The sequence below is a fragment of the Psammomys obesus genome, unplaced genomic scaffold, assembly GCF_907164565.1.
Source record: "Psammomys obesus unplaced genomic scaffold, mPsaObe1.curated_primary_1811, whole genome shotgun sequence".
Taxonomy (NCBI): Eukaryota; Metazoa; Chordata; class Mammalia; order Rodentia; family Muridae; genus Psammomys; species Psammomys obesus.
The window spans coordinates 16,508,494-16,535,894 of NW_026596039.1; the positions used below are offsets into that span (position 1 = coordinate 16,508,494).

Sequence of the window (27,401 nt, forward strand, 5' to 3'; positions counted from 1 at the left end):
ACACACACACACACACACACACACACACACACACACACACACACACAGGACCTCTATGGGCACCTACAGTCATGGAGTGCACTTATCTCCCGGACAGACACACAGACACACGCACAATTTAAAATTGGCTGGATGGGGCTGGAGATGGCTCAGAGGTTAAGAGCATTGGCTTGCTCTTCCAGAGGTCCTGAGTTCAATTCCCAGCAACCACAAGGTGGCTCACAACTATCTTTAATGAGATCTGGTGCTCTCTTCTGGTGGGCGGGTGTTTATGCAGACAGAACATTGTATACATAGTAAATAAATAAATCTTAGAGAGAGAGAGAGAGAAGTTAGAATACTTTTTAAAAAATTGGCTGGATGGACGCAGTGGTGGATACCTGTAACCCTAGTACTTGGGTGTGGAGGCGGGAAGACCAGGAATTCAAGGCTGTACTTGGTTACATAGGGAATTCAAAGCCAGCCCAGGCTAAATGATATCCTGTTTCAAACAAATAAGCCAAAACAGTAATAACTTAAATTTTAATTGGATCATTAACAATGTTGATTTTCTTAGAGTATGGGTATTTAGGGGAGAGCAGCTAGCATACTAATTTCTAAAAACTTGTTATGTATGCAGGACTGCCTGAACTATCCTCCGCTGCAAAACACGAAGACAGTTTGTTTAAGGATTTATTTGAAGACTATGAAAGGTGGGTTCGTCCTGTGGAACGCCTGAGTGACAAAATAAAAATCAAGTTTGGCCTTGCAATATCTCAGTTGGTGGATGTGGTAAGTATGGATGCCATTACATGCTCTGCTTCACACCAACTTCGGAAAGGTCAGAGGTTACCAAGGTGACCAAACATAGCCCTTAGTTCAAGGAGCTCTTGAGGGAACAATTACTAATCTGCCACAGCCGAAGTACTACTCTGTTTATATGTTGTTGTAAAGTTTAGAATTTGTTTTTTCTCATTTGCTAATAACAGATCTATCCTTAATGACATTTAAAGATATTAAAGCATTTTATATTGAAGTCCCCCCTTAAGGTGTATGTAAGCATGTGCCAGAAGGTATGAGCAGAGTCTAAGAATAGAACCGTAGATCCTGAGAAATAGAAACTATATTAACATTGTTCCAAGAGCATACTCTGCTGGGCAGTGGTGGAACACTCCTTTAATCCCAGCACTCAGGCAGAGGTAGGTGGATATCTGAGTTCGAGGCTAGCCTGGTCTACAGAGCAAGTTCCAGGACAGCCAGGGCTACACAGAGAAACTGTGTCTCAAAAAAATGTCATGCTTCAAATGTATCAGGGGCTGGAGAGAGGGCCCAGTGGTTAAGAGCTCTGACTGCTCTTGCAGAGGACCCAGATTTGTTTCCTAGCACCTATATTGTGTTCATAACCAGTCATGACTTTAGTTTCACAGGGTCTTGTGCCTTCCTCTGTGTAGCCTTGGCTGTTCTAGACTCCTTTTGTAGACCAGGCTGGCCTTGAACTCACAGAGGTCCGCCTGCCTCTGCCTCCCTGAGTGCTGGGATTCGAGGCATGCACCCCCCACACACACTTGGAATGTGTTTTTGATATAAGTTTGCTGACTGCTTTTCTCCCCACTTACATTAAAATCCTTATATAATTTAATCATATTTTTATTTGCATAAAACTGTCTAGTTTTCTTCTAATGATGATATGTTTGTACACAAATGTCTGAATCTCTCCCTTCTTTAAGAAAGGCAGGCTGGGTATGTATGTAGCACATTTCTCCCCACCCTTTTAGGTGAATAATATTGTGCTCGTATCTTAGATTCTGTCTTAAATTTGAGGAAATGTAGTAGTTGAGACTTTAAAGCTAAATGCAGAATCCCCAGTGGTATGCTTGATGGTAGTTACTGAACTGCAGAATGTCCAGAGGAGATGAGCAGGAGACTAAGCTGATTTTCTAGAGAAGCAGATTAATTAGCAGAAAGTTCATCCTGTACAGAGAGAGGCATTTTTTTTTAAAGCTTAAGAACCATATTATTGAAGTTTGAGAGAGAGGGAGGAGAAAGGGGGAGGGGGAGAGAGAGGGGAGGAAAAGAGAGAGGGAGAGACAGAGGAGGAGAGACAAACAGCAGGCAAGCTGTAAATCTCAGCAGGAGCGGGGAGGAAGGAGATGGAGCCATGCCTTCTGAGTTAGGGTCAGCAGCGGAGGTCCGCAAGCCGCTGTAGAAAGTGGGTAGCATTTTCAGAAAAATAGCGAGGAAGCCAGAGTGTCTGGGATGGCTGATACTCAAAGAAGAAACAGAAAGGGGGAAAGGAAGTTACACCATTTTGAATTAGAACTCAGGAAAGTGGATAGGCCTGTCAGCAACTGCCACAAATGTACAAACTCATAAAGAATTATTGCTTATGTAACAGAAATAAGCAACCCCCCTTTTTTATAGGATGAGAAAAACCAGCTAATGACAACAAACGTCTGGTTGAAACAGGTATGTATAGAACATTCAAACCAGCACCCAGCTTGCACCATTATTTATTATTGGCAAAAAGGAACCTGAGTATGGGTGCTCTGTGGATTGTCAGGTTGTGCAAGGATGAGAATAGATGGACTTATTGTAGTCATTATACATGTATGTATGTATAGGTATATATTTGTTTTGAACCAGGGTCTTGTTCGGTAGCCATGCTGAGCTTAAATTCTTCAGTCTTCCATCTTTATCCTCTCAAGGTCTGGGATCACAGGTATATGCCACTATTTCTGCTCTAGTTGGTATTTTTTTGTGTTTCTGATATGTGCTAAGCAGGGGAGAAACTACAATGAATGGAACAGACAAAAACTCATTGTTCTCCAGAACTTCATTCTAGGGGGAAGAGAATGAACCCATAGAGACTGACAGTCTGAGAGAGGATCACATGGGAGGGGATGGAGAGAGTGTTGGGGACTGTATTTGTAAGCGAAAAGAAACAACTAACCAAACAAAACACCCAAACAAACCATAAAAACATGACTGAAAAGGCAAAGTTTGTACAGTCTCAAGGGAGATGACGCAAGAGTGTTTTGGGTAGAGGAGCCAGCAAATGAAAGGCCCAGAGGCTGGATTGCATCTAGTAAGGAGACCAGTGTGGCTACAAGTACGTGAGCCGTCGGGGGAGGTGTGGAGACAGGGGTCAAAGGAGCAATGAGAAGCCAGTAGAATAGGAGCTTCTAGGTCACTGCAAGGATCTGGACTTCTACTTTTATTTGTTGTTATTTTTTTTTTAACTAAAAAATATTTATATATGAGTGTTTAGTCTGCATGCATGTAAGTACGCATGTATGTGAAATGCCCAAGGAGGGCATTGCATGCCCTGGAACTGGCATTCAGAGGGCCGTAAGCTGCCATGTGGATGCTAGGCCCTGCTGTTCTCCAAGAACAGCGAGTGTTCTCTCACCGAGCCATCTGTCTATCCCCAGGATTTTGCCTTTTAACTTGACTACAACAGGAAAGGATAAGAATGCAACTAGGGGGCTAGAGAGATGGCTCAGAGGTTAAGAGCGTTTCTGTTGGCTGCTCTTCCAGAGGTCCTGAGTTCAATTCCCAGGAACCACATGGTGGCTCATAACCATCTCTACTGGGATCTGGTGCCCAGTGCTGGGCATGCAGGAAGCTACCATATACATAATCAATCAATCAGTCAGTCATCTTGGCTGGAGAGATGGTTCAGCAGTTAAGAGCACTGGCTGCTCTTCCAAACCTGGGTTTGATTCCCAGCACCCACATGGCAGTTCACAACTGCCTGGAACTCTAAGATATGTCACCCTCTCATTGACGTACATGTAGGCAAAACAGCAATGCACATAAAATAAAAACAAATAATTAAAAAAGAATGCAACTAGTTATTATTTTGTTATAATTATCAACATGCCAACTGTACATCTGATTGGGATTCGCTGTGGCATTTTCACACACGCACACACCTTGCATTGGCCATGTCCACCCAGCCTTCTATTGTCGAGCTCCTCCCCCGGCACCCTTCCCAGGCCCCAGCAATCCCTTTGTCATAAATTATTTAAGGACTTTTAAATTCTGGGCCACCAGACATGGCCTCCAGCTGCTGTTCAATGTTTCTTATTGTTTATTCTTTCTCTCACTCTCTCCAGTTATTTATACCTACAACCAATAGGTTGACCTGACCCCAGACTTACAAGAGACAGCTGATGTTGTTCCTTTGCTTGTTTGTTGCACTGGGGATTGAACCCAGGTCCTGAAGGACCCCAGGCAGGTCTACCGCTGAGCTACCTCTCCAGTTCATTCCTTAGTTTGATAGGGTTGCAGAATTGTCACTGCTGGGGCACTGGACAAAGTGCGTAAATGTTTGGGATGCAGAATAAATCGAGCTGCCTTCACCAAACCCAGCACAGTGCAGCTGGGAAGGTGAATGGTTTCCTTAGACCTTAGGCACCATGGCTTCGAGTTTTGAGTATGGTCGGCTGGAGGGAGAAGAGGAGCCTAGTAGAGAGCCATGACTGCATGAGCATGGCCTCATCTGTGCCTCATCAGGACCACAGCCAGAGTCATTGCTCACAGGGACCAGCCATTATTAGTTTAGAAGGTTTTCTGAATGAAAATCAGAAATGATTCATGTCTCAAGTTTCTGGGGGTGACAAAAAGTTCAGTTTTAACTTACTTTATTGATTGACATGGGGTGAATTTGTCATTTTAAAGGGATGGGTAGACGCAAAGCTAAGATGGAACCCTGATGAGTACGGAGGAATAAAGATTATTCGTGTCCCTTCAGACTCTCTGTGGACCCCAGACATCGTTTTGTTTGACAAGTAGGTCATATTCTAAATATTACTTTGTATTTACAAAAGAAAACTTGTATTGCTATTAGGCCCTAGTTTTTTTCCCTCTCATCTGCAAACTGTTGAGCTGGGAAATCAAATGGCTTGAGTCTGTGCCCATTTGTTTCCTGGGTGCTGTGGCTCCTTTGACTTTTTTGGTGTGCTATTTTTTTTTTTAATCATAAAATGCTTGTTATTTGATTTCTGAAATAAGGAAACAGACTTGGCAAACATGGAAAGGAAAGAGGAAAGGTGGGAGGGAGAACGGCTGCGATGAACTTGCATACACAGCAGACTTTTAGGTGCTTGGCAGTGTGCTCACGGCCATCTTAGATGCCGGGCTCCCCATCCTTCTCAGGCCGAAGGCAGATACACTTTGCTGTGCTCACAGAGCACTCATATGGTAAAGTAAGGGCTCACCCCAAAACCCTGTGACATCCCCACTTACCCCCTTATTCAAGTCAGACTTCTGGGTTTGGGGGGATTTGTTTTTTAGTTGAGGTTACTGTTTATGCTCAACGCTGTCTTCTCATAGTACATTGTAATAGTACATTGTCATGACAGCACAGCCCACTTTCCCCCGGTGAGGAGTTCAGGGTTGGCGTTTTGCATTCTCTTCCCCACCACCCCTCCCAGAACCAGCTCGGAGGAAATGTGAGGGTTTGCATTTATCCTGTAGCACCGTCTTATTTGCACAAAGGCTTTTAGAGCAAATGCTATGCAAAAATGATCTTTTGAAACCTTCTGCTTCCGTGTACTTTGATGTGGAAGGATGGGGAAGGCGTGTAAGGTACGTGTAAGGTGTGAGGCAGCTGTCTGCACATCCTCTTACTTTCAGTAACTGAAAGCACTCTGCCCTATTTGCACAAAGGCTTTGGCACGAGGACAGAGCAAATGTTGTGCAAAAACGGTCTTTTGAAACCCTATCATACTAATATGAAAGGATGACCCAAGCTTGTAAGGCAGCATGAGGCAGCCCCTGAGCATTGGCTGCTCTCTGGGTCACAAACATTTTTATAACTAAACATAGTTACATTTCTGCACATGAACCTAAAGCCCTCGAGCAGGACTGTGAAGGAGTCGGGTGCCGGGGCTCAGAGCCTCTGCAGCTCAGGAGGTCCAGGTGTGCTCTGCCCGGGGCCAGTACTCTTTTCTGCTTAGGGTAGAAATCATCTATTCTTTTTCTGGAGGAGGAAGTCTAGGAGTGTGCATTCAACTCTGCCTGTCTGCATGCCCAGTATATAAACAGCCTGATTCTACTTGTATGTAAAGTCAAGTCTTTTTAACTAGTAAAACTTAACATTTTGAGAAACATGGGACTAAGGGAGGACTAGGGTCAGTTCCAGCAGGATCACTACATGCCAGGAACAGGTCCAGGGAGCGTGGCCCCATGGGTGGAGCAGATAGATAGTAATTTCAAACTTATTTCATGCTGTTACCCCCAGGTTCTTTTTATATTAGGCTTATGTGTGCTTGGCTTGTCTCATCTCGGCACTGTTGTTGTATGTTTCTCTTAGTGCAGATGGACGTTTTGAAGGGGCCACTACGAAAACAGTTGTCAGGTACGATGGCACCGTCACCTGGACACAACCAGCAAACTACAAAAGTTCCTGTACTATAGATGTTACATTTTTCCCATTTGATCTCCAAAATTGTTCCATGAAATTCGGCTCTTGGACATATGATGGAACCCAGGTTGATATAATCCTAGAGGACCAGGATGTGGACAGAACAGACTTTTTTGACAATGGAGAATGGGAAATCGTGAGCGCGATGGGGAGCAAAGGGAACAGAACGGACAGCTGCTGCTGGTACCCTCAAGTCACGTACTCCTTTGTGATTAAGCGGCTGCCTCTCTTCTATACCTTATTTCTTATTATTCCGTGCATCGGGCTCTCATTTCTGACTGTGGTTGTCTTCTACCTGCCTTCAAATGAGGGTGAGAAGATCAGTCTGTGCACTTCAGTGCTTGTGTCTCTCACTGTCTTCCTTCTGGTTATTGAAGAGATCATACCCTCATCTTCCAAAGTCATACCTCTGATTGGAGAGTATTTGGTATTCACCATGATTTTCGTGACATTGTCCATCATGGTGACTGTCTTTGCCATCAACATCCACCATCGCTCTTCCTCAACACACAATGCGATGGCTCCATGGGTCCGTAAGATATTTCTTCACAAGCTTCCCAAACTGCTCTGCATGAGGAGTCATGCGGACAGGTACTTCACGCAGAGAAGAGAAGCCGAGAGCGGCAGTGGACCCAAGTCTAGGAACACTTTGGAGGCTGCGCTGGATTGTGTCCGCTACATCACGAGGCACGTCACGAAGGAGAATGACGTCCGCGAGGTCTGTGGCAAGTATTGAATTTGTTCCCATAGAAACCCCTGCCAGTTGGGGCATCTACACAAATCTTTCCATTTCCCCAGAGCATCTTCACGGACTCTGAAGAAAACTGAGCAGTATGTATTTGAAGGGATATTAATATCGCCATAGTTCTCTAGCTCTAGAATAATTTACTGACTTAGATTTTATCCTCCAGGACTTTGTTTCTGACTTTTGACATTATAATTTATCAAAATTATTATTTTTTTTAATTAATGAGCCTAATGTAGGCCTTACAAGTACAACCAATAGCACTCAGGCAGGCAGAGGCAGGTGTATCTTTGTGAGTTTGTGGCCTGCCTGGTCTACAAAGTGAGTCCAGGACAGCCAAAAATACACAGAGAAACCCTACCTCAAAAGAAAAAAAAAAAGTACAACCAAGATACTTTTCTAGAAAAACATCTTTTAGTAAAATCGAAAAGAGTGAGATGCTTGTCTATAATCCTGCCATTCGGAGGCTGAGGCAGGAGAACTGAAAGAGTCTTTCTAGGGTTCAAGGTCAGCATGGGCTGCATAAGGAGACCATGTCTCCTAAAAGCAAAATGAAATAAATAACCATAAAAATAAAGAAAAGGAGTAAGGTATTCTCATGTGTTCTGTTTATACTTCAAAATTTTCATATGAAGCAGTATTAGTACCTGATCTGCTTACAACAAAATTTGCTTAAACACTTACACAAAAATAAGTTTGATTGTTGAGGTTAATTGGTAGTTGAAATGCAAAAATTGGACATGTGTTTTACCAATTTATAGTGTTAAACTTTAAAATCCAAATTTTCGATTGTCAGTGTTTTTTATTTTTATTATAATATCTTTAAAGTTATGACTACTAATATTTTTATAACAGAATTTATATTTAATGGTTCCATTAAGACTGTAAATTCTAATTTTTGGCTAATATTTGACATATTCCTGCTTCTTCCTTCCTCTCTTTCATCTTTTCTTTTTTTTTTTTTTTTTTTTTTTGAGACCCTTACTTTATAGCAGTGGCTAGCCTGGAACTTGATATGTAGACTAGACTGGCTTCAAACTCACAGAAATTCACCTTTTGGGATTAAAGGCATGTACCATTATGCCAAAGCCCCCACCCCAGAGCCCCACTTTTTAGTTTTTTTGTTTGTTTGTTTGTTTGTTTTTGTTTTTGAAGATAATGTCCTATGTAGCTCCGGTGAGCCTTGAACTGTCAACCCTTTTACTTCAGCCTCCTGGAGGCCAGGATTACAGCAAACATCACCATGTCCAACTCTGAATCAACTCTTTGTTGCTGTTTTGAGGTGCTGGGCATGAACTTGTGGTCCACCTGCTTCAGTTTTCCAAGTAGCTAGTACTCCATGTACCTACCACTGTGCCCAGTTTATTTCTGACAAACTAATGCTGTTCACTGTAGCATTCTGCAGTAGCAGAATTAGATTATTTCAAGGGTTTAAACTATTTATGGCATCTTAAAAGGTAAGAATATTTGCTAGCTAATGATTTAGAACTTAATGAATTTAAATTCTAAGTTTAAATTTAGAGTGGAATTTAATAAATTATACTAGTCTGTCTCAGAGACCTGGACAGAGGCCCATTTACACTGTGGAGACAGCAAAGGATTATCTCTAACTGTGCTTTTTATCTTAAAATATACATACAGCTGCCAGGCGGTGGTGCTGCACACGCCTTTAATCCCAGCACTCAGGAGCAGTGGCAAGTGGATTTCTGTGAGTTCAAGGCCAACCTGGCCTTCAGCGTGAGTTCCAGGACAACCAAGGGCTACACAGAGAAACCCTGTCTCAAAAAACCAAAACAACCCAAAATGTAGACAGCTTTGATATGTATGTTTAATTTTTTTTACAGGTTGTTGAAGATTGGAAATTCATAGCCCAAGTTCTTGATCGGATGTTTCTGTGGACCTTTCTTCTGGTTTCAGTCGTTGGGACTCTAGGACTTTTTGTTCCTGTTATTTATAAATGGGCCAATATAATAGTCCCAGTTCACATTGGAAATACAATTAAGTGAAACAAGAAGCCACACTATGAATTTAGTTAGTTGTCATGCATCTCTTAGGGCACGTATACAATTATGGAAATTTGAAATTATTTAGAATTTGATATAGGCTGTAACAGATTAGTGATTTCTAACATTGACTCAATATTGCCCATTAGAGCTTAAGTCTTAGCTGCAAGTGGTAAGAAAGCATTGCCCGCCTGCACTAGCAGAGGCCTAGCGTCCGCATCCTGGCAGATCCTGCTAACTTACAATTAATGATGAAGTTCATCTTTGGAGTGCTAGAAAATGCAACTATATCTGAAGACTGTTTAAAACTTTTTCCAAATTTAGTAAAAGCCTATCTTTGTGTGGTTTTGAAGTTTTAGAATGGGTCTAGTTAAATTGCCTACACTGGCCCCAAACCGCCTTAGTAGCCAGGACTACAGGTGTGCTCTGCGATGCCCAGCTAATATATACTTTACAATTCCCCCTGTCCTGTATTCACAGATGTATAATACAGTATACTTCTATATGAAGAAGGCCAGTTACTTGGTTTAATAATAACTTAACGTCAGTTAGTGTTCTACAGCTGTGAAGAGACACAATGACCATGGCAACTATAAAGGACATTTAATTGGGACTGGCTTATAGGTTCAGAGGTTTAGTCCTTTATCATCATGGTAGGAAGCATGGCAGCACACACAGGCAGACATGGTGCCGGAGGAGCCAAGAGTTCTCTACATCTGGATGCCAGGCAGAAAGAAGAGGGAGTGAGCCACTGGGTGTTGAGCTTCTGAAACCTCAAAGCCCACCCCCAGTGACACACTTCCTCCTAGAAGGTCAGACCTCCTAATAGTGCCTCTTCCTGGTGATCAAGCATTCAAATCTATGAGTCTATGAGAGCCATTCCTATTTGAACTACCACACTTGAACACACACACACACATTTGTTTTTGAGACAGGGTTTCTCTGTTTAGCCCTTGCTGTCCTGGAACTCACTCTATAGAAGAGGCTGGCCTCAAACTCAGATATACATGAGTGCTGGGATTAAAGGCATGTGCCACCACCGGCCAGTTTACCAACATTTTAAATAAGCTAACATGGTGACTAGTAGCTCTTAAGTCCACTTTATTCTTTGTGTTTATATGGAATGGAGTCTGTGTTAGCTGGGTTATAGCTTATCTTCCACTGTAAACATACAACAGGCCACTCCTGTAGCCATACAGTGGCATATTCTTTGTGACGACTTCAGTCTCCAGGTCTACATTCTCTGTTCATCCTTAATCTCAGAATAACATGCTGCAGTCACGCAGATCCCATCTCAAAATGGGACGGCCTGTCTCTGTCTTGATAATTCTGTGGAAAAAAACATCTTCCAAACTTAAAGGTGTATTCTGAGCTGGACATGGTGCCTCACATCTCTCATCTCTACCTTCAGGAGGCAGAGGCAGGGGAATAGCTGTGAGTTCTTGGTTAGCCTAAGTTACTGTGTGAGACTCTGTTTCAAAAGCCAAACAAACAAAAATTGCTCCTCTGAGTTTCTGTAAGCACACTGTCACCTTACAGTGTTTCAGTTATCTTTCACTCCAACAGTTACAATTGTCAAATCTTAAAGCTAAATGCTTTAGGTATAATCTAGTTTTAGCCTATTCCTAGGTATGACACCAGTCAGTACAATATAGTGTATCATGAGTAAAGCAGTTAAACTTCATTGCAAGTGCCCTGACTCACCTATGACCCGGAACTTTGTATTTGATTTAGAATGCTTAGCTGTTGAGTTATTATTGCTAATCTATCAGGAGCTTAAATTCAAGTCTGCATTCTTTGGAAGGCAGGATGCGTTTTATTTTATTATGTTTACTGTTGTTGGAGTGGAAGTCTGCACTGTGGTTTGGTAAATGTCCCTCATAGGCTCTTCTGTTGAAAGCCTGGTCACAGTGGCTTTGGGAGGCGCTGTGATCTTTAGGAGTAGACTCTCGTCAGGTCCCTAGGGGTGTGCCCTTGAGGAGGGTATGAGACTCTAGCTCCTCCTTTTGCTTCCCCGGCCATCATGAGGTAGGCAGCTTTGCTCTATGGTGTGTTCCCAGCATTTTATACTGTTGCCATGACCTCAAAGCGGTGGGCCGACCAGTCATGGACTAAAGCCTCTGTAACCATGGGCAACAGCAAAGCTTTCCCTTGATTGAGTTGATTAGCTCAACTATTTTCCCATGGTGAACAGAAAGCTGATAGGGTCTTAGTAGCCCAAAGGAAATCTGTGGGTGGCTTTTCCTGGGGAGTGCACTTCTAGTCCCCCGAGATTAAAAAAAGAAAAAAAAGGTGGGACTAGAGCAAAGAAATACTCCACCCGAGTCCAGGATGGAAAACGACTGAGTTTGCTGTTTATAGGAACACGGGGAAGGGTTTCCTACAGTGGATGACGGGGGCAGGGAATGACTGCATCACGGGAAGCTCATCCCAGCCTGGGTAACAACTTATAAACGCTGCGTCACAGGGTCCCTGTGCAGCCTGCAGGTAAAAGTGCCACACCGCCCAGGTTTCCTCTTTCCCAGTAATTGTTGGCCATTTTTATAAACTCAGGAATGAACCTGGGGAGTCTGGTACATCTCTAGTGAGTCGTGGATCTGGTGAGCTCCCTCTTTCCCCAGCAAGGAAGGTTTCAGTCAATCAGGAGGAAGCAGCTACACAGCTGGGTAGTTATTGTGACGACAAGCTAAGCGATGGGGTAGCTCCGAAGCCTTTGAAACTGAGTCTTAACAGGCTGTGAACCCTATGAACTACAATAGTGACCCACCCTTGGACAGAGGGCCAGTCTATAGAATGTTCAGGCCTAAACGGGACACAGCATTCCACACCCTTTCTTCCCCAAGGCTCAGGGACCACTTCAGAAGAGGGACAAAAAGAGCGCGAGAGCCTGAGGGGGTGGGTGACTCCAGGGAAGGTTTCTTCTGAAGGGCAGCTGCACACATGCGCTCACAGCTGCGGTGACAGCACGCGCAAAGACTTTCGCCAGCCCAAGACAGAGAAGATCTCATAAAGGGGAAAGTTGGGCGTGGAGTCCCATCTGAGTTGAGCTACTGCTGGCAGTTCCCAGCTGCTGGGAGGAGAGTCAGATCTCTCTAAGGGGGCAGGCCCTGGGAAAATGCACTCCAGAGTGAGGCCGCATAACCAAGAGTGTTTGGGCAACCCTGATTGGTCTTGATAAATGTATTTGTTTTTATTTATTTATTTGTTTGTTTGTTTTTAAAGGACACAAAGTGAATGGGTCAAGAAGGAGGGTGGATCTGGGAAGAGTACAGAGGAGGGGGTGAATATGATCAAAATATATATAAAATTCTCAACGACTTAAAGGTATATTTTTAAAGTGAAGTCAAGTACTTGACACCAGAATTATTCAGACTTCCGCCGGTTGTAGGCTAAAAGGACTCAGACATTTTTCCTGGAGAGACCCAGGACAGCCTCCTTTCACTGGGCAATCTAGAAAACGTTGCCCCGAAGCTCCTCCCTCATATTCAGACACTCAGACGCGACTGCAGCCTGCGGTCAGGTGAGCCCTGTCCAGCTTGTGCTGGTGACAGACCTCGGCGCCATCCGCATAAGGCCGGTTTTACAGCCGCGCAAAATGAGTGGAGTTCGGAGTCCTGCAAGTTTCCACAGAGATTTCAGAAGTCAGCAGCTCTCAAGCTGGCAACGTGTTGGAAACACGAAAGTGACGCCGAGCCTGTGACGGAGACCCCAGCAAGCCAGAGGTGGCGGAACTGTGGAGTACCGGCCAAGGGAAAGCTGCAGGAGGTGAGTACAGCCAGCCCCAGAGTGTGCGCACAGGGCCACAGTCGGCGCGCGCGCGCGCAGGGCTGCCTGGGCCGGCAGGATGTCATACTCCCGCTGTGTCACACGCCTGTGCTCTGATCCTTTGCTTTGGTCTGATCCTTTCTATACATCTGGGCTCCTTTGTGGAGCAGGAATGTTGACCTCCTGTCATTGTATCCTGGGCATTTATAACCTTTTTACTTTTTACAGCCTCTCAGCTGAGTCTCGAAGGATACTTTTGACCTGGACTACCAAACTATTCTGAAGAACTTAAGACTTTGGGAACTCCTGCAAAAACAACCTATGAACTGGACTAGCCTTTGGGGACCAGAGACAGAATGCTGAATTCTGAGTAAGTGCCAAAGGCCAGCCTGTTGGTGCTACACGGTGGGTGCGGACCTCAGGAGGAAAGGAGCTCTGTCCTGTGAGTGCGTCCTTCACGGAGATGCTAGGAGCCTGGCTTCATCCCTGTTCTCTGCTTCCAGCCTCACCATGATGTACTGTCTCGTCATACACCCAAAAGCATCAGGCCAAGTGAGTGACTGTGGACTGAAACCAGGAGCCCAAATAACCATTTCCCCTTCTTAAGTTTGTTATCTCGGGTGTTTTGCTATGGAGGGAGCACTAATAAAGCCTAGTTTAATGTGGATTGCTTGCTAGCTAATTTAGTCTGTATATGTCCTTCATCTCTTATATCTCTACTACTCTTGAGACATTTGTAGGCCAACAAATTTCACAGAACTCTTTCTTTTGACTCAGTGAAATATGAGCCACAGTGAATTGCAATTTTCAGGTTTTATTTTCATATAGAGAAAAATACACACACACATACACCAGCTAGCAAGAATACTTAAATGGTTCAGATCCAGAAGTGTAATATGGAAACCCAATTTGTTCAAATAGCTTCTCAGGCAGAGCCAATTTTGACAATGTCCTTCTACATCCTGGGTGTCCTGACAGCCAAGACAAGCAGGCTGGCTACTGGCATCCAGTGGGCAGAAACCACAGGGCTGTTGAGTCTACACCTCACATCCCAGCACAACTCTGGAGCCCAAACCCTAGAGTGAAGGTGGTGAAGCCCAACTCTGATGGTTCATCCTGTGGTCTGAATGGCTCCCTACAGCTCATGTGTGAGGCTACCATGCAATACTGTTTGGGAAGTTATTAGGTCATGAGGTCACACCCTGATGAATGGAATTGGTGCTCTTGTAAAAGACTCCAGAAAGACTAGCCCTTTCAGCCACTTAAAGATACACTGGAAGGTATGTTTTATGTGGAAAATTCCTCCCCAGACAGTCTTGCTGGCACCTTGATCCTAGGCTTCTCAGGCTTGTAAACTATGAGAACTTTGTGTATAGGTTTTCCAGTTTGGGATTTTTGTTGTTTTGAGATATGTAGCCCTGGCTGGTCGGGAACTCACTATCTAGACCACACTGGCCCCGAATTCACAGAGATCCCGCCTGCCTCTGACTCTGCTTCCTGCTGCTGGGATTAAAGTCTTGCAGGGATCTATGGGATGTTATTCTAAATTAGCCACTTGAGCAGACTAGGGTAGTTTACTAACAGTGTGAGATCGGGTGTAATTTCTCAGGGTATGATAATGAGGGATGTAGCCTTGACACAAGTACTGAGACACAAGTGCAGCCCTTGGACTTGGGAAAGACGGTGAGAAAGAAGTGGTGGTGGGGTATGACTGAGATGCTCTACAATTTCAAGGAGGTTGTGGGCTAAACCAATGAGGAGATCCACAGAGCGACTGAGCTAGTGGACGGAATCTTTGTGAATAGAAAGTTTTCCTCTCTAGTGAAGCTTCAACCACAAGGCTAGTTAAATGTTCATTTATGCATAATAAATAACTAGATGTTTTTCTTCCACATTTTTTTTTTAACCAAAAGTCAAGGTGAGTTGAAAATAACTGCTGAAATAGCAAACTCAGAGCTGGTGATTGGATAAAGCATGGTGCTGTTGAGAATATGCCTGCGCCTCAGCACAGGTGAGCCTCCGTGAACATGGGTCACAATTTATGTGTCATCTCTGGCCATCAAAGGTTGAAGAAATAATCCTGCCGTTCCTAAAATGCACACCAGGATGAAAACCCAGAGAAAGATGCGGTCAATCACCATGGCAACATACTTCCAGTCATCTTGAATCTGGAAAACAAAAAACAATGAAAGAAAACAGAACATGAAAGAAAGGTCAGTTTTCAGCATTTGATCATGTTATGGTAGAGGAGGCATTTTATTTCTTATATAAGAAATCTTTTTTTTCCTTATTGATATGATCTGAGGAAATCCATGGGGTGGGTAATACTGACTGTCTACTTGACAGGATCTAGGATCTCCTGGGAGACCAGCCCCTGGGTGCGCTCATGAGGGATTATCTAATGAGGTTAGCTTCTGGAGGTGACGATGAGGGACTCTCTGGAGCAGAATAATAAAGGTGGAAAGGCACAGCTTAACTGTGGGGGGCCTCATTCTGTGTGCTAGGGCCCTAGATGGAATACAAATGAGAGAGTAAATTGAACTGTGGTAGTCATCTCTGCTTCATGGCTACGGATGCAGAGTGACCCAGTGCCTCAAGGTCCTGCCACCATGGCTTCTCCACAAGATGGACCATTTTCCCCGGAGCGGAAGCCCACATAAACACTCACTTGAGCTGCTGTTTTTCAGGCGTGTGGGCACAGCAATCAGAAGAGCACTAATGTATCTACCAACCTCAAATTTCATGTCGTGAAGACACAGATGGAAAATATGTGCCCGCTGGCTCTGTTTCTAATGAGAATACATTCTTCTTTCAAGGCAAGGCCTGGTCTTCATGGCTACACAGTTTAGGTTGGCTTTTAATTATCAATCACCCTGAGGGCTAGAATTCCAGGTGTGTACCACCACCCAGAAATGTTTGTGTGTGTGTAACCTATTTTTTCTAAACCGAATTCCAATATGTAAAGTTATTAATGCTTGTATGCCTCTACAGGACCCGGAGCCGTTGTTAGAGTAGTGACTACAGTCCGACATCATCCGACATTGTTTCAAAGTACTTGTTCGTTGGCACTGATACTTGTTTTAGATACTAATTTCCATTTAACATCTGTTCCAAAAGTGAAATAAGCATATTGGGTGAGCCTGACATTTTCCTTTCTCCCCACTCCCTTTAAGATGCCCTCCTAACCAACTGTCATCTTCATCTTCAGAGCCAAACAGGCCAAACAGCAGACATAATGGCCAACTGTAGAGCAAAAGATGGGAGGAAGAGCAAGAACAATTGTATATAATGAGCTTCAATTCAGGCTTGAGACAGGAAGGAGAATCTAAGGTAATTAAACTTCCAGACAATTCAGAAAGCAAGGAAACCACAATTGAGTTGAGAGAGAGCCCATGAGTCAACTGATCTTGAGGCAATAATCACATAATGAACAAAGCAGCATGTAATTTTGTAATTCAATTAAGTACACTGAAATGGGACTGGGAGATGTAGTTTTTATTTCAGCATTATACGCTTGAGTAAATGCGTCCTTTCAGTGACACCACGAAGTCGCAGTCACGGTCAAGTTAGAATCACAATGCCGTGTTTGAAGTGCTAGTCTGTTTGAGTTCCTAAGACTTGTCTGTGAGCACTTGGAGTCCACAGCCTGAGCCTTACCCATCCCTCTATAGGATAAATAATACCCCCAAGACTAGGAGGCAGTGGGTGGAAAACAGGTGGAGACAAACTTTGGTTTTAATCCAGCTCTGCTCCTTCCTAGGAACAAGAATCTGATTAACTTCATGTCCTTCAGTCTCAATGTCCTCATCTGGAAAATGGGGACAAAGGCAGTGTAGTTTCAGAAGGCTGCCTCAGCAGACTCCCGAATGAATGAGACTTTTAATATCAATGTTGCTTCAAGAAATGGCCCTTATCCCTGCCTAAATCTGAGACTGGATACATGGCATGGGCCTGGGACCCCTCTACCAAGGGAGCTGAAACAATACAATTGTGAGTTCAAGGCCAGCCTGGACTACAAGTGAGGTCACTAACATAAACAAGGGCATATCCACTAACTGGTCTCAACATAGCTTCTGACTCAAGAGTCTAATTGCTCTCTCCTCCCTCCCCTTCTCCCTCCCTCCCTCTGTGTGTGTGTGTGTGGGGGGACTCATGCCTGTGGTTAGCTGAGGAGGACAAAGGAGGGTATTAGATCCCTGGAGCTAGAGTTATGGACATTGTGGATTATCTGGTGTGGGTGTTAGAAGCCAGGCCTGTTTTCTCCCTCCCCAGGAGAGCAGTGAGTGCTCTTAACTGCACGGAAATCCCGCCAGCCCCTCAGAGCCGAGTTTCCTGACCCCTGTCACCGCACACAGAAGCCATCATAAAAGCCCTGTTTACCTCTTTGGCCATGTTCTGTGCTTTCATGTTTTCAGCAATATACTTCACACTTTGGATGGCTTCCTTGATTTCTGGTGACAGAGCAGAGAGGGACAACACAGCATCGAGAGACTCCGAACTGGAGCTTCTTGTGAGGTTGGCACTGAAATTTGAGATTTTCACCCTCCGGTGGTGGCAGTAGCCACACGCCCCATCTTGGCAGGGGTAGCCTTCCTTGCAGCTCTTGGAGTCTGCCCGGCTGAAGCAGTTCAGGTTTGAGAGCTCTGCACTGTAGAAGGCCCTGGGCTTCAGAGCGTCTCCCTCGCTGCCGGTCGGCCTGGTCATGAACATGACCCTGGGCAGCAGGTTGAGGAACACAGCCTTGACCCAAGCGGGCATCGTGTGCGTGGTGGGAGTTCTGTAGTGCACGTTGAGCACGAAGACGGTGACGACGATGGACAAGGTGACGAAGATCATGGTGAAGAGGAGGTACTCCCCGATCAGCGGGATGACCAGCGAGGTGGAAGGGATGGTCTCGGTGATGACGAGGAGAAAGACGGTGAGGGAGAGGAGCACGGAGATGCAGAGCGTCACCTTCTCGCCGCAGTCGGAGGGCAGGTAGAAGACGAGCACGGTGAGGAAGGAGATGAGCAGGCAGGGGATGATGAGGTTGATGGTGTAGAAGAGCGGCAGGCGGCGGATGTACAGCGAGTACGTGACGTCCTGGTAGATCTCCTCGCAGCAGTTGTACTTGATCTCGTGTTTGTAGCCCGGGGCCTTAATGATGGCCCACTCGCCGCTTTCCCAGTAGTCCTTGAGGTTCATTGAGGAGCCAATGAGGACCAGGTCGATCTTCGCCTTGTCATAGGACCAGGAGCCGAACTTCATGGTGCAGTTTTGGTAGTCAAACGGGAAGTAGGTCACATCGATTTTGCACGAGCTCTTGAAGATGGCTGGAGGAATCCAAGTCACTTCTCCTGTGTACTTGAGTAGAGCTTTGGTCTTGTCATCCACCTGGAAATCGCCATCGGCGCTGTGAAGACACAGTGGGGCACACAGCTCACCGCCACCACTCTATAGCCAGCCAGCTGGCTTCCCAGGCTGCCACAGGGTGATAAGCGATGATTTATGAAACCAGCAGACAGGAGAGATCAAAGGACCGGAAGAGCCCCTGGGCCAGCCGCCCATTCTCCAGCGGAGATAACTGAGGCGAGTCCTCCCCCCCCCCCCTCAGCAATGTTCCACCACATTGGTTATCCAACCCCACCTCTCCTAGCACACTTGCCAGGCCTACCCCTGCTTCTGCCAGTCCGACCTCCCCGTCACACACTCTGCCACGCTGCTCGTGTCTCCAGGACATTTCACAGCTCACGATTCTCAGATGTTAATATGGACTCCTAAGTTCCAAAAATGCCCCCCCCCCCGAATTTGCAATAATGAGATGAATAGTCCTGGGGTTGGGCATTTCAGCAGCCTCTGGGAATGTTAGGCAGGTCCTTGTTAGTATCTTTAACCAGTCCCCGCTGGGGGCCTGACACACGTGTGTAAACCCGCTGTAAGGGTGTCATGGATCAGCCACAGGTGCTTATGCTGTGAAACTAACCCCTGCAAGGAAGCGCATCTCCTCCACCAGACCCCAACCCCACCCCTGCCCGCCTTTCCTCCCAACGCTGTTCTCCAACAAAAAGAGCTTTTCTGATTTCATTGAACACTTTCAAGACAAACTCATCCAGCAGATCTCTCCACTTTCCTCCCTATCCGCTGCCGCTTACTCCCCGTGTTTCTACTCTCCCTTAGCCGTAAGCACCTGATTTTATTACCCACATGTCGTTTTCTTAGGATCACCCTGTTAATGTTTATAACCTGACTTAGTGACAGAAGCGCTGACCAGAAGCTCAGTACCCCGAAGAGCTTGTATTCAGCATTCCATCTCAGTGGCCAAGAGACTTCAGCTGACATCAAAGCCACTCGGTTCTCACAAGTGCAGGGACTCTTTCTTTGTAGATAAGGACATGCTACTGTAGCTCAGGCTAGATCCAGACTCACGGTCCTTCCGCCTTAGCCTCCCCAGGGCTGAGAGTACAGGCGCGTGCCACCGTGCCTGGCTCGCTGAAGACTCTTGACATCTGGGGTCAGCTCTCTGGGTTTCTTAGCTTGCAGTGGTGTGAGGCTACTGCAGGGCATAGTTTTATGCCCCTTTGGTCTGACATGTGAAAATCTGAGAGTCAAAATCCTAAACACTTAGAGATTACCTTTTGTTGCTATTGGAAAGCAGCAATGCTCTGATTCAGATCATTCCTCCCAGCTGGTCCCTGTCCTTCCCACCCACACTGCTTCCTTTAAGCAGAACAGCTGTTATATGAGACAACTCAGTGCCTGAGCCCCTACTGGGTCTATTTCATCTGGCTCTCTCTAGTGGCTTCTGCAGTCTTTCTCTCTCTCTCTCTCTCTTTGAGACAAGGTTTCTCTGTGTAGTCCTTGCTGTCCTGGACTTACCTTGTAGACCAGGCTGGCCTCGAACTCAACATAAATCTGCCTGCCTCTGCCTCCCAAGTGCTGGGATTAAAGGTGTACCCTCCCACAGCTGGTGCTTTCCACATTTTTAACCCCTCACAGTCTTAATCCCTGATGATGCCAGAAGAAAGAAGAGGGAGGAGGGAACAGAGCTCCATACAGTCTCCAGGTGGACTCTGCTTAGATTCCATACAACCCCTCCCTCCCCACCACTGCCCCTCACCCCTCCAGCCCTGGGAGAGCTGTACAGAACCTTGAAGACTCCACAGAACACAGGGGCTTCCTGAACATGGCTTCTTGGGGCAGCCAGGCTCAACAAATGTCAGGGAAGTAAGAGACCAACCTTCAAAGCTCCAAGTCCAGGAGCTGGCGAACTATGGCCACAAACCTGCCTGCACTGGCTAGTTTTATGTCAACTCGACACAAGCTAGAATCATCAGCAAGGAAGGAGCCTCACTGAGAAACTGTCTTCATAAGATTGAGCTGCAGGCAAGCTTGTGGGGCATTTTCTTAGCTAGTGATTGATGTGGGAGGTCCCAGGCCGTTGTGAATGGGGCCATCTGTGAGCTGGTGGTCCCGGGTCCTATAAGAAAGCAGGCTGAGGAAGCTGTCAGGAGCTAGACAGTAAACATTATTTTCCCATGGTCTCTGCATCAGCTCCTGCCTCCAGGTTCCTGTCCTGATTGAGTTCCTGCCCTGACTGTTTTTTGATGATGAACTATTAAAGGGAACTGTAAGTTAAATGAACCTTGTCTTCCCCAATTTGCTTTTGGTCGGGGTATTTCATCACAGCGATAGTAACCCTAAGTAAGACACAGTCCCCCTTATTCCCATTTTTTCTTCTGTCTGTGTGTGTTTGTGTTGTGCAAATGTGTATGTATATTTGTGTGTGTGTGGAGTGACTACGTATGCAGTACACGTAGAGGCCTGAAAGTAATGTCAGGAATCATCCTCGATTGTTCCTTCAACCTTATTCACTGAGGCAGGGTCTCTCAATCAAACCCAGAGCTTACCCAGGTCATGTAATCAAACCCAGAATAACAATAAGGTTGACAGGTGACTGTAAGGAGGGCTCCCTGGCCAGCTTGCTCCGGAGAACCCCTGCATCTGCCTTCCAAGGCTGCCACATCTACCTGGCACTTACACTGTTCTGAGAAATCCAAACTCTGGTCCTCATGATTGTGCGGCAAGTGCTTTAACCACTGGGCTGTCTTCCCAGCCACTGTTCCCACAGATGTCTATTGGAACGGAGTCCCTAACATCCGTTGTCTACCGAGTGGCTGCTTTGTGCTACAAGGGCAGAGTTGAATAGCTGTGACAGGGACTGCGCCTGCTCAAATTCTAATTTTTTAAATTTTGTTTCCTCAAGACAGGGTTTCTCTGTGTAGACTTGGCTGTTCTGCACTTGCTCTGTAGACCAGGCTGGCCTTGAACTCACAGAGATCTGCCTGCCTCTGCCTCCCCAAGTGCTGGGATCACAGGCACGCAACACCGCACCCAGCTAGTTTTTAACTTTAAAAAAATTAATTATTGTTATCATTTTTACTAACTGGTCTTTTCAGGGTGTCTGGATGCCTCTGCTCCAGCCCAATTGCTTCATGTCACTGAAGAGAACACTAAAGGTTAAAGAAGAGCACTGATTTGCTCAAGGTCCACGGAGCATCTGTGGGCTGAGCCTTGGCTAGTCAGAAAAACTTCAGTCCCCAAGTAAGGGGTTAACAAAATGTTCATGCCCCCAATGAATAAGTTCCAGAGAAAGGCCAGCCCTCACCCAACTGCTCTTTCCTGTGGCCTCTGAGGGTCCTGGTCACTGTTAACCGCCATAGAAGCCCCTAGTTGTATCTGTCCTACCAGAAGTCCTGCTTGCTGTAGAGGTTGGGATAAAAAGTTGTCTGTCACTAGGAGTCACAGAACACAAGGACCCAGTCGAAGACCAAAATATGGCACAGCTTTTGCCACACGATGCACTAAATGAATGGCCAAAAACCCAAGTGCAAATCCCTAGCTACCACAATACAGAGGGAGCTGAGGAAACGGGTGGCAGCAGAGACAATCAACAGTCACAGAAGGGTCTGAGCTGTGGTACTGCCGGACCCTGTGAGTTGGTTAAAATGAGAAAAGGCAGCAGAAGTGTAAAGGATCAGCAAAGGTTCTTACACACAAGGGAAGATCATGTGTGAAAATAGAGCAAGGGTAGGGAAAAAAAATCACAACAGCAGACACTGTGAAAGCTGAAAAATGGGCAGCTAAGATGGCAGGACAAATCCACTCCCCACACCAGCAGTGAGGTTCTCAGTGTCCCACGAATGTCAGCACATGAGGGCAGAGGGCCAGAGCTTCATGAGGAGGGGCCAGGTAGGATTAGCTGCTGAATGAGGGTAACCCAGGGAGGAGAAAATGGGGACCCCATGCCCTAAGAATCAGAAATGGAAGAAATAGCCACCCCTCAAAGAAAAGGCTCATACACAGAGGCTGTGGTGTGTGTACCTATGATCCCAGCCCTGGGATACTCCACCCCCAACACAAATAAATAGTGTGGAAAGATCTTTACAGTGAGAGTACACAGGGGTACAGAGACGTCAATCAAGGCTGCGGCGGCTTTGTCAGGATCTCAGAACTCTCAACACCCCACAAAACTCCTTCAGAACCCCTTGGAAAAAAGTGCCTATGGCTGGAAAGGAGATGGGCAGAGGCAGATAAAAATCCTTTGGGTAGTCACAATAAATAGCAAGCTACGTATAAAGAACACAGCCCGTTGACTTTAGAAAAGACACTAAAGAACAAAGAAGAAAATATTTTAACCCCAGGAAGGTGTGTGTTTAGCAGCTCCTCAGTGGCTGCTCTGGTGTCCAGCTTGGAAACCTGGGACAGCCTCTGAGTCTTGTCTTTCTCCCATGACTATTCTCTCTCGAAGGGGGTGAGACAGCCATCTACTTCCATCCCTGCCTGCAGAGCTGAAAAATGGTGCCACATGTAAGCACCTCCCCCTTTGTCCAAGGTTCCCCCCACCACACACTGGGGCTGCTTCCTCACCCCACAGCGTAGCTAATGAGATCACTTCAGCCACCCATGACGTACTCTCCTGCCCGCCTGGTTCTTCCCTGCTGTTGTGCCCCTGCTCCAGATGCTATGTGACCCTCAAGGCCCACCCCAAAGCCAGTTCCTTCCAGCAGCTTCCTCTGGTGACCTTTCCCCTCCAGCCGCACATGAGTCCCTTTGGAGCCACTCAGCATCCTGCGCTCCGTGGCTCCCGGCATCTGTAGTACCCAGTGCATAAGTGAGACCCAGTGCCCTCAGAGTGAACAAGGAGAAAGATCCCTCCTGGAGAGGGCCAGGGAAGGCCAGACCGCAAGCGCAGTGAGTGGCCGGAAGACCCAGAGCCCAGACTCCCCTTACTTGTTGTAGAGCACGATGTCTGGCTTCCAGATCTTCTCTGCAGGGACGCGCATGAACTCCACCCCTTGGTAGTCAGAGGGTTTCCATTTCAGCTTGTAGTCATTCCAGATCTGGCAGGAGGAGGGAGGGAGGGAGGGAGAAGACAGTGGAAGGACCAGCCAGATTGCATCATGGTCACCGTGGTGACAGGCCACCCCTGCTTTGGGTCACTGAGCCATTTCCCTGCTGCAGACCATGTTGGCCCAAGGGAGCAACATGGGGGTATCAGGGCAGAAGCATGGGCTATGTCTGCAGGATGTCCCTGCCCTAGGATGTTAGCTGTTATGACTGGGGAGCCCAACCCTTGAGCTTAACCAGACAGGAGCCATCGATCAGCACCTTCTCTGATCGCATTAGCCAAGGCTCAGCCTTCTGGATTTCTACCAGGTCCATACATTAAGCTCCTACTCTTTACACACCGTGAATTCACTCTGCAGGCCAAGCGTAGTGACAGGAGGCTGAGCTAAGAGGCCATCCTGGGCTACGAGACCCCATCTCAAATGGAAAAAGAGACTCTTGTTTGGTGAATAAAGCATTTGTTGCATGTGAGGACTGGAGTTTGGACCCCCAGCTCCCATATAGCCCTCCCGTTTCATAACCTGAGGGAGGCAGAGATAGAATCCCTGGGGTAAGCTGGCTCCTGAGTCCAGCAGGATCGCTGGGCTCTAGTTCAGCGAGACACCTTGCTTCAATAAATGATATGGTGACAGATCAAGGAAGCTATCCTCTATCAACCTACACACACACACACACACACACACACTCACACTCTATGTGGGAGCAGAGACGTAGCCCACTTGGTAGAACACTTACCTAGACAGCACAGTTCCCTGGACTCAGTTCTAACCACCACATAAACCAGGCACGGGGCGTGCATGCACCTATAATCCAAGCACTAGGGAGGGGAAGGCTGCAGGATCTGAAGTTCCAGGTCACCCTCAGCCACACAGTGGGCCTGAAGCTGGCCTGAGATACACGAGGCTCCCCCATCTCAAAAAATAAAATAGCACCTTCTAACTTAGACGGGTTCCCCCCTTGGGATGGGGCCACCATCCACAGGACCGTAAAGGTGCTGGGTACCGAGAAGCAGAGGAAAGCAGGGTGGGGCTGTGGCCACAGAGGAAACGTGGGTGGGAAGCCCCGACCGTCTTGCCAGACTCTTTAGACAAAGGCTGCAGGGGCCGAGCGCTAGGCTGGCTGAGCTGGCAGATGGCTCACCATTAGGCTGGAGGGTCACGACGTCTCCCAAAGGATCTGGGCAAAGCCTCCCTGGGGAGGACGTGTGGGGACCAGCCTCATTGTCTCCACCTGAAGAGCACCAGTGTCCCACTCCCGTCCTACCAACAACACGACAGAATCCACCTCTGGCTTTGCAAGAGGAAGGAAGGGAGGATGTGATCTTAATTACCACCACAATTGGGGGTCTGGTTGGGGGGGCGGGTTGAGACGGCCTCACTGTGTGGTCCTGGCTGGCCTGGAACTCATTCTGTATACCAGGTTGGCTTTGAACTCACAAAGACCCACCTCCCTCTGCCTTCTGAGTGCTGGGATCACATGTTTGAGCCACCACACCCAGCCTGCTCAGTTCTACAGTGGGGATATTGAGAGAATTCTCTCTCCAGACTGTGACAGGAGGAGTCAGCCCCGGTTTTGTTCCCCAGCGACAAATCCAGCAATTGCCACCAGGGGGCAGCAGGGCACAGAGCCTGGGTACTTACTTGCTTTATCCACAGGTTGGTCTCCATGATCTGGTTTACTTCATCCTAGAAAGGCGAGACTGAAGTTGACAGGCTCCTCAGGAACCCCAGGACCACATCCTGCGGCTCCAGCACTTACCACCTTCACCAGCTGAGACATGGACACCTCGAACTGGATGACGACCGGATGGGACACGTTGGCCACAGGCCGGATGATCTCGTTGTAATCTTCGAACAGGTACTGGAACAGGCGGTGCTCGGCTTCTGAGGCACTGGCCGCTGCGGGAGGCATCCCCGTCAGTCCCCGCGGAGACGCGCCTCTCCCTTCGAGGACCTCCTGCCCACGGATCCCCGTGTGCCGGGCGCTCTGCAATCGCGGGCCCCGGGCTAGGGGTGCCCCCCGCCCCCCAGGCTCAGGAAGCACGGGACTTGCGCCAGGCCACAGCCTGCGGTTTGGAAGCCTGGGTTCACCTCGGGGAAGAATCCCAGCGAACCCCGGGAAGCTGCGCGAGCTCCGGCTAGCAGCTTAAACTCTCGGGACCGCGCTTCCGTTATCTGTCACAGTAAAGAGCACGCACGGAAGCGGTTCCAAAGTGCGAGGTAGCGCTTCGGCCGCCGGCCCGGGGCCCGTCGCTCAAGGACTGTCAGCTCGATGGGGGTCTCTTCAGATGTCACTGCCATTTCCTTAGCTCTCTCTGCCCCCTTCCCCCCCTCTTAAATCCAAGCAAAGGCTGCTTTTTCTTCTTCAGTTTCTTCGTCACATTAAGGGGGAGGCGCACGCTGCGGCGCTGGGGGCGGGGTGGCTCGGGGGGCAACCTCCAAAACTCAGTCCTCTCCTCTACCGTCCGGGTCCCGGGGATCTAACTCAGATCACCGCGCTGGGAGGCAAGCGCCTCTCCCAGGCGAGCCAGACACTTCATTTTCTTAATGAAACTCTAACCCTTCTTTACACGATAAGCTACCCAACCTTGCCATATACATAATTTATATCATTTATATCTATTACATATATGATGCACAGCCACAACCCGCCTCTCCTCCCCCGCTCCCTGGAACCACGTGCCCTGCCCGCCCTCAGGGGACGCAGCTCGGCAGCTCCGTTTCTGCCTTATCCACCAGCCATCCCGGGGCTCTGGAAGGGTTTCCTCCTAACAGGCTCCTCCAGAGCCTCCACGACAGACTGGGGGGAGCGATCACGTCGAAGGAGACCCCATGACCAGGATCAGAGGCTCGCCTGGTCCAGCCCCATCTCCAAAAGGACTCGGTTCTCCTCCGGGAGGCTTTAGACAAACCTTTAGCCTTCTTAGGCTCCACGGTCCATAACAAACAAACAAACAAACAAACAAACAAACAAACGCTGGGCGGGCGGGAGACAGATGCAGGAAGCGGGGTTGCAGGTCCCTGCAGCAGGACCGAGACTCGAACCTCTGTCTCCCGAGCGGAACCGGAGGGGCCTCGCTCCGAGCCTCAGCTAACTGGCCGGCTTGGGAACAAAGGAGTGGCCAAGGGGCTCGGCGAGGCAGGGCCCGGGATGCGCGCGCACGGGCAGACCGGCGGGACCACGCCGGGAGCCAAGGCGGGTGGGCGCGTGACGGCCGAGCCGGAGGCCGGGGTCGGGCTGCCGCACCGCACAGGCCACCCCGCCGCCCGCCCCGCGCGCTCCCCGCGCCTACCTGGCGGCAGCAGCAGCAGCAGCAGCAGCAGCAGCAGCGTGGACAGCCGCGCGGCGCCCATGTCCGGAGAGCGCGCGGCCAGGGCGGGAGCCGCTCGGACGGGGACCGCGGGGCTCCTGCCGGCTCCGCGCCCGACTGCGCGAACCCCGGGCGCCCCCAGCAGCCGCGGGGCGGGGAGGCCGAGGCGGGAGCTGCGCCCGCCGTGGGAGGGGCGTCGGGCCGCGGGCTCCTGCGCCGCCGCCTTCCCCGGACCGCCCTGAGCCTGCGAGCCTCCAGGCTCCGGACCAGACGGGAGCAGGGTCGTCATCACGGCGGGGAGAAAGGGCCTGGCGAGGGCCTCCCTGCTCGCGCGCGCGGCGCAGCTCAGAAGGGGAAAGGTGGTGCTCTTCAAAATAACTATTTTCAGCGTGGTAGTGGAGTGTGCACATACACACACATACACACACACAGCACACAGTTAAGAGAGAACAGAATGGGTTGCAGTCAAAACAGTAATGACGATGAGTTTTTCATGGTGGAGACCAGGTGATGACATCTGGGAGGTTTTATAATATTTTCTCTGCTTTATTCAGGCTGTGCTAGAAATGCTCCTTAAAAAAACATAGAGCAGTCCGGGCGAGTACAGCTCAGCAGCGGAGGGCCTGCCTGGCGGACCCAAGGCCCAGGTTTTCATGCCCAGCACAGCCAGTAAACACAATAAATAAGGCTGAAACAATTACAGTCTCTGGCTTCGCACACTGACCCCTGCAATCCCTCCATTGTCTCTCTGACATCCTCACGACTGTTTGTCTCGGGAAAAGG

The 27,401-nt window shown here is 48.0% G+C and overlaps 2 protein-coding genes across 3 annotated transcripts; one reads left to right on the plus strand and one right to left on the minus strand.

Annotated features, from left to right (window-relative positions):
- Positions 1 to 689: 689 nt before the first annotated feature.
- Positions 690 to 9,666, plus strand: Chrna5 (cholinergic receptor nicotinic alpha 5 subunit). The gene is made up of 5 exons (XM_055621862.1): positions 690 to 771; positions 2,401 to 2,445; positions 4,663 to 4,772; positions 6,299 to 7,127; positions 8,999 to 9,666. Exons 2-5 carry the CDS (start codon positions 2,419 to 2,421, stop codon positions 9,158 to 9,160), a joined length of 1,128 nt encoding a protein of 375 aa, XP_055477837.1. The 5' UTR covers positions 690 to 771; positions 2,401 to 2,418; the 3' UTR covers positions 9,161 to 9,666.
- Positions 9,667 to 13,728: 4,062 nt separating this feature from the next.
- On the minus strand, positions 13,729 to 26,631 carry Chrna3 (cholinergic receptor nicotinic alpha 3 subunit). Of its 2 annotated transcripts, XM_055621861.1 has the most exons (6): positions 26,601 to 26,631; positions 25,067 to 25,206; positions 24,949 to 24,993; positions 23,192 to 23,301; positions 17,303 to 18,314; positions 13,729 to 15,090 (listed from the first exon to the last, which is right to left on the minus strand). In XM_055621861.1, exons 2-6 carry the CDS (start codon positions 25,085 to 25,087, stop codon positions 14,962 to 14,964), a joined length of 1,317 nt encoding a protein of 438 aa, XP_055477836.1. In that variant the 5' UTR covers positions 25,088 to 25,206; positions 26,601 to 26,631; the 3' UTR covers positions 13,729 to 14,961. The 2 variants fall into 2 exon arrangements, with proteins under 2 accessions (XP_055477836.1, XP_055477835.1); XM_055621860.1 differs by lacking the exon at positions 26,601 to 26,631 and having other exon boundaries at positions 25,067 to 25,420.
- Between the last annotated feature and the right edge of the window lie 770 nt (positions 26,632 to 27,401).

Excerpts from the sequence above, each read along its gene's own strand:
- Chrna3 (XM_055621860.1), bottom strand. The coding sequence starts at position 25,219 with ATGCCTCCCGCAGCGGCCAGTGCCTCAGAAGCCGAGCACCGCCTGTTC. Across the intron at positions 24,994-25,066 it reads TGTCTCAGCTGGTGAAGGTG|GATGAAGTAAACCAGATCAT; the intron begins GTAAGTGCTGGA and ends TCGCCTTTCTAG. Across the intron at positions 15,091-17,302 it reads CACAGAACATGGCCAAAGAG|ATTCAAGATGACTGGAAGTA; the intron begins GTAAACAGGGCT and ends TTTGTTTTCCAG.
- Chrna5 (XM_055621862.1), top strand. The coding sequence starts at position 2,419 with ATGACAACAAACGTCTGGTTGAAACAG. Across the intron at positions 2,446-4,662 it reads CAAACGTCTGGTTGAAACAG|GGATGGGTAGACGCAAAGCT; the intron begins GTATGTATAGAA and ends GTCATTTTAAAG. Across the intron at positions 7,128-8,998 it reads AGGAGAATGACGTCCGCGAG|GTTGTTGAAGATTGGAAATT; the intron begins GTCTGTGGCAAG and ends TTTTTTTTACAG.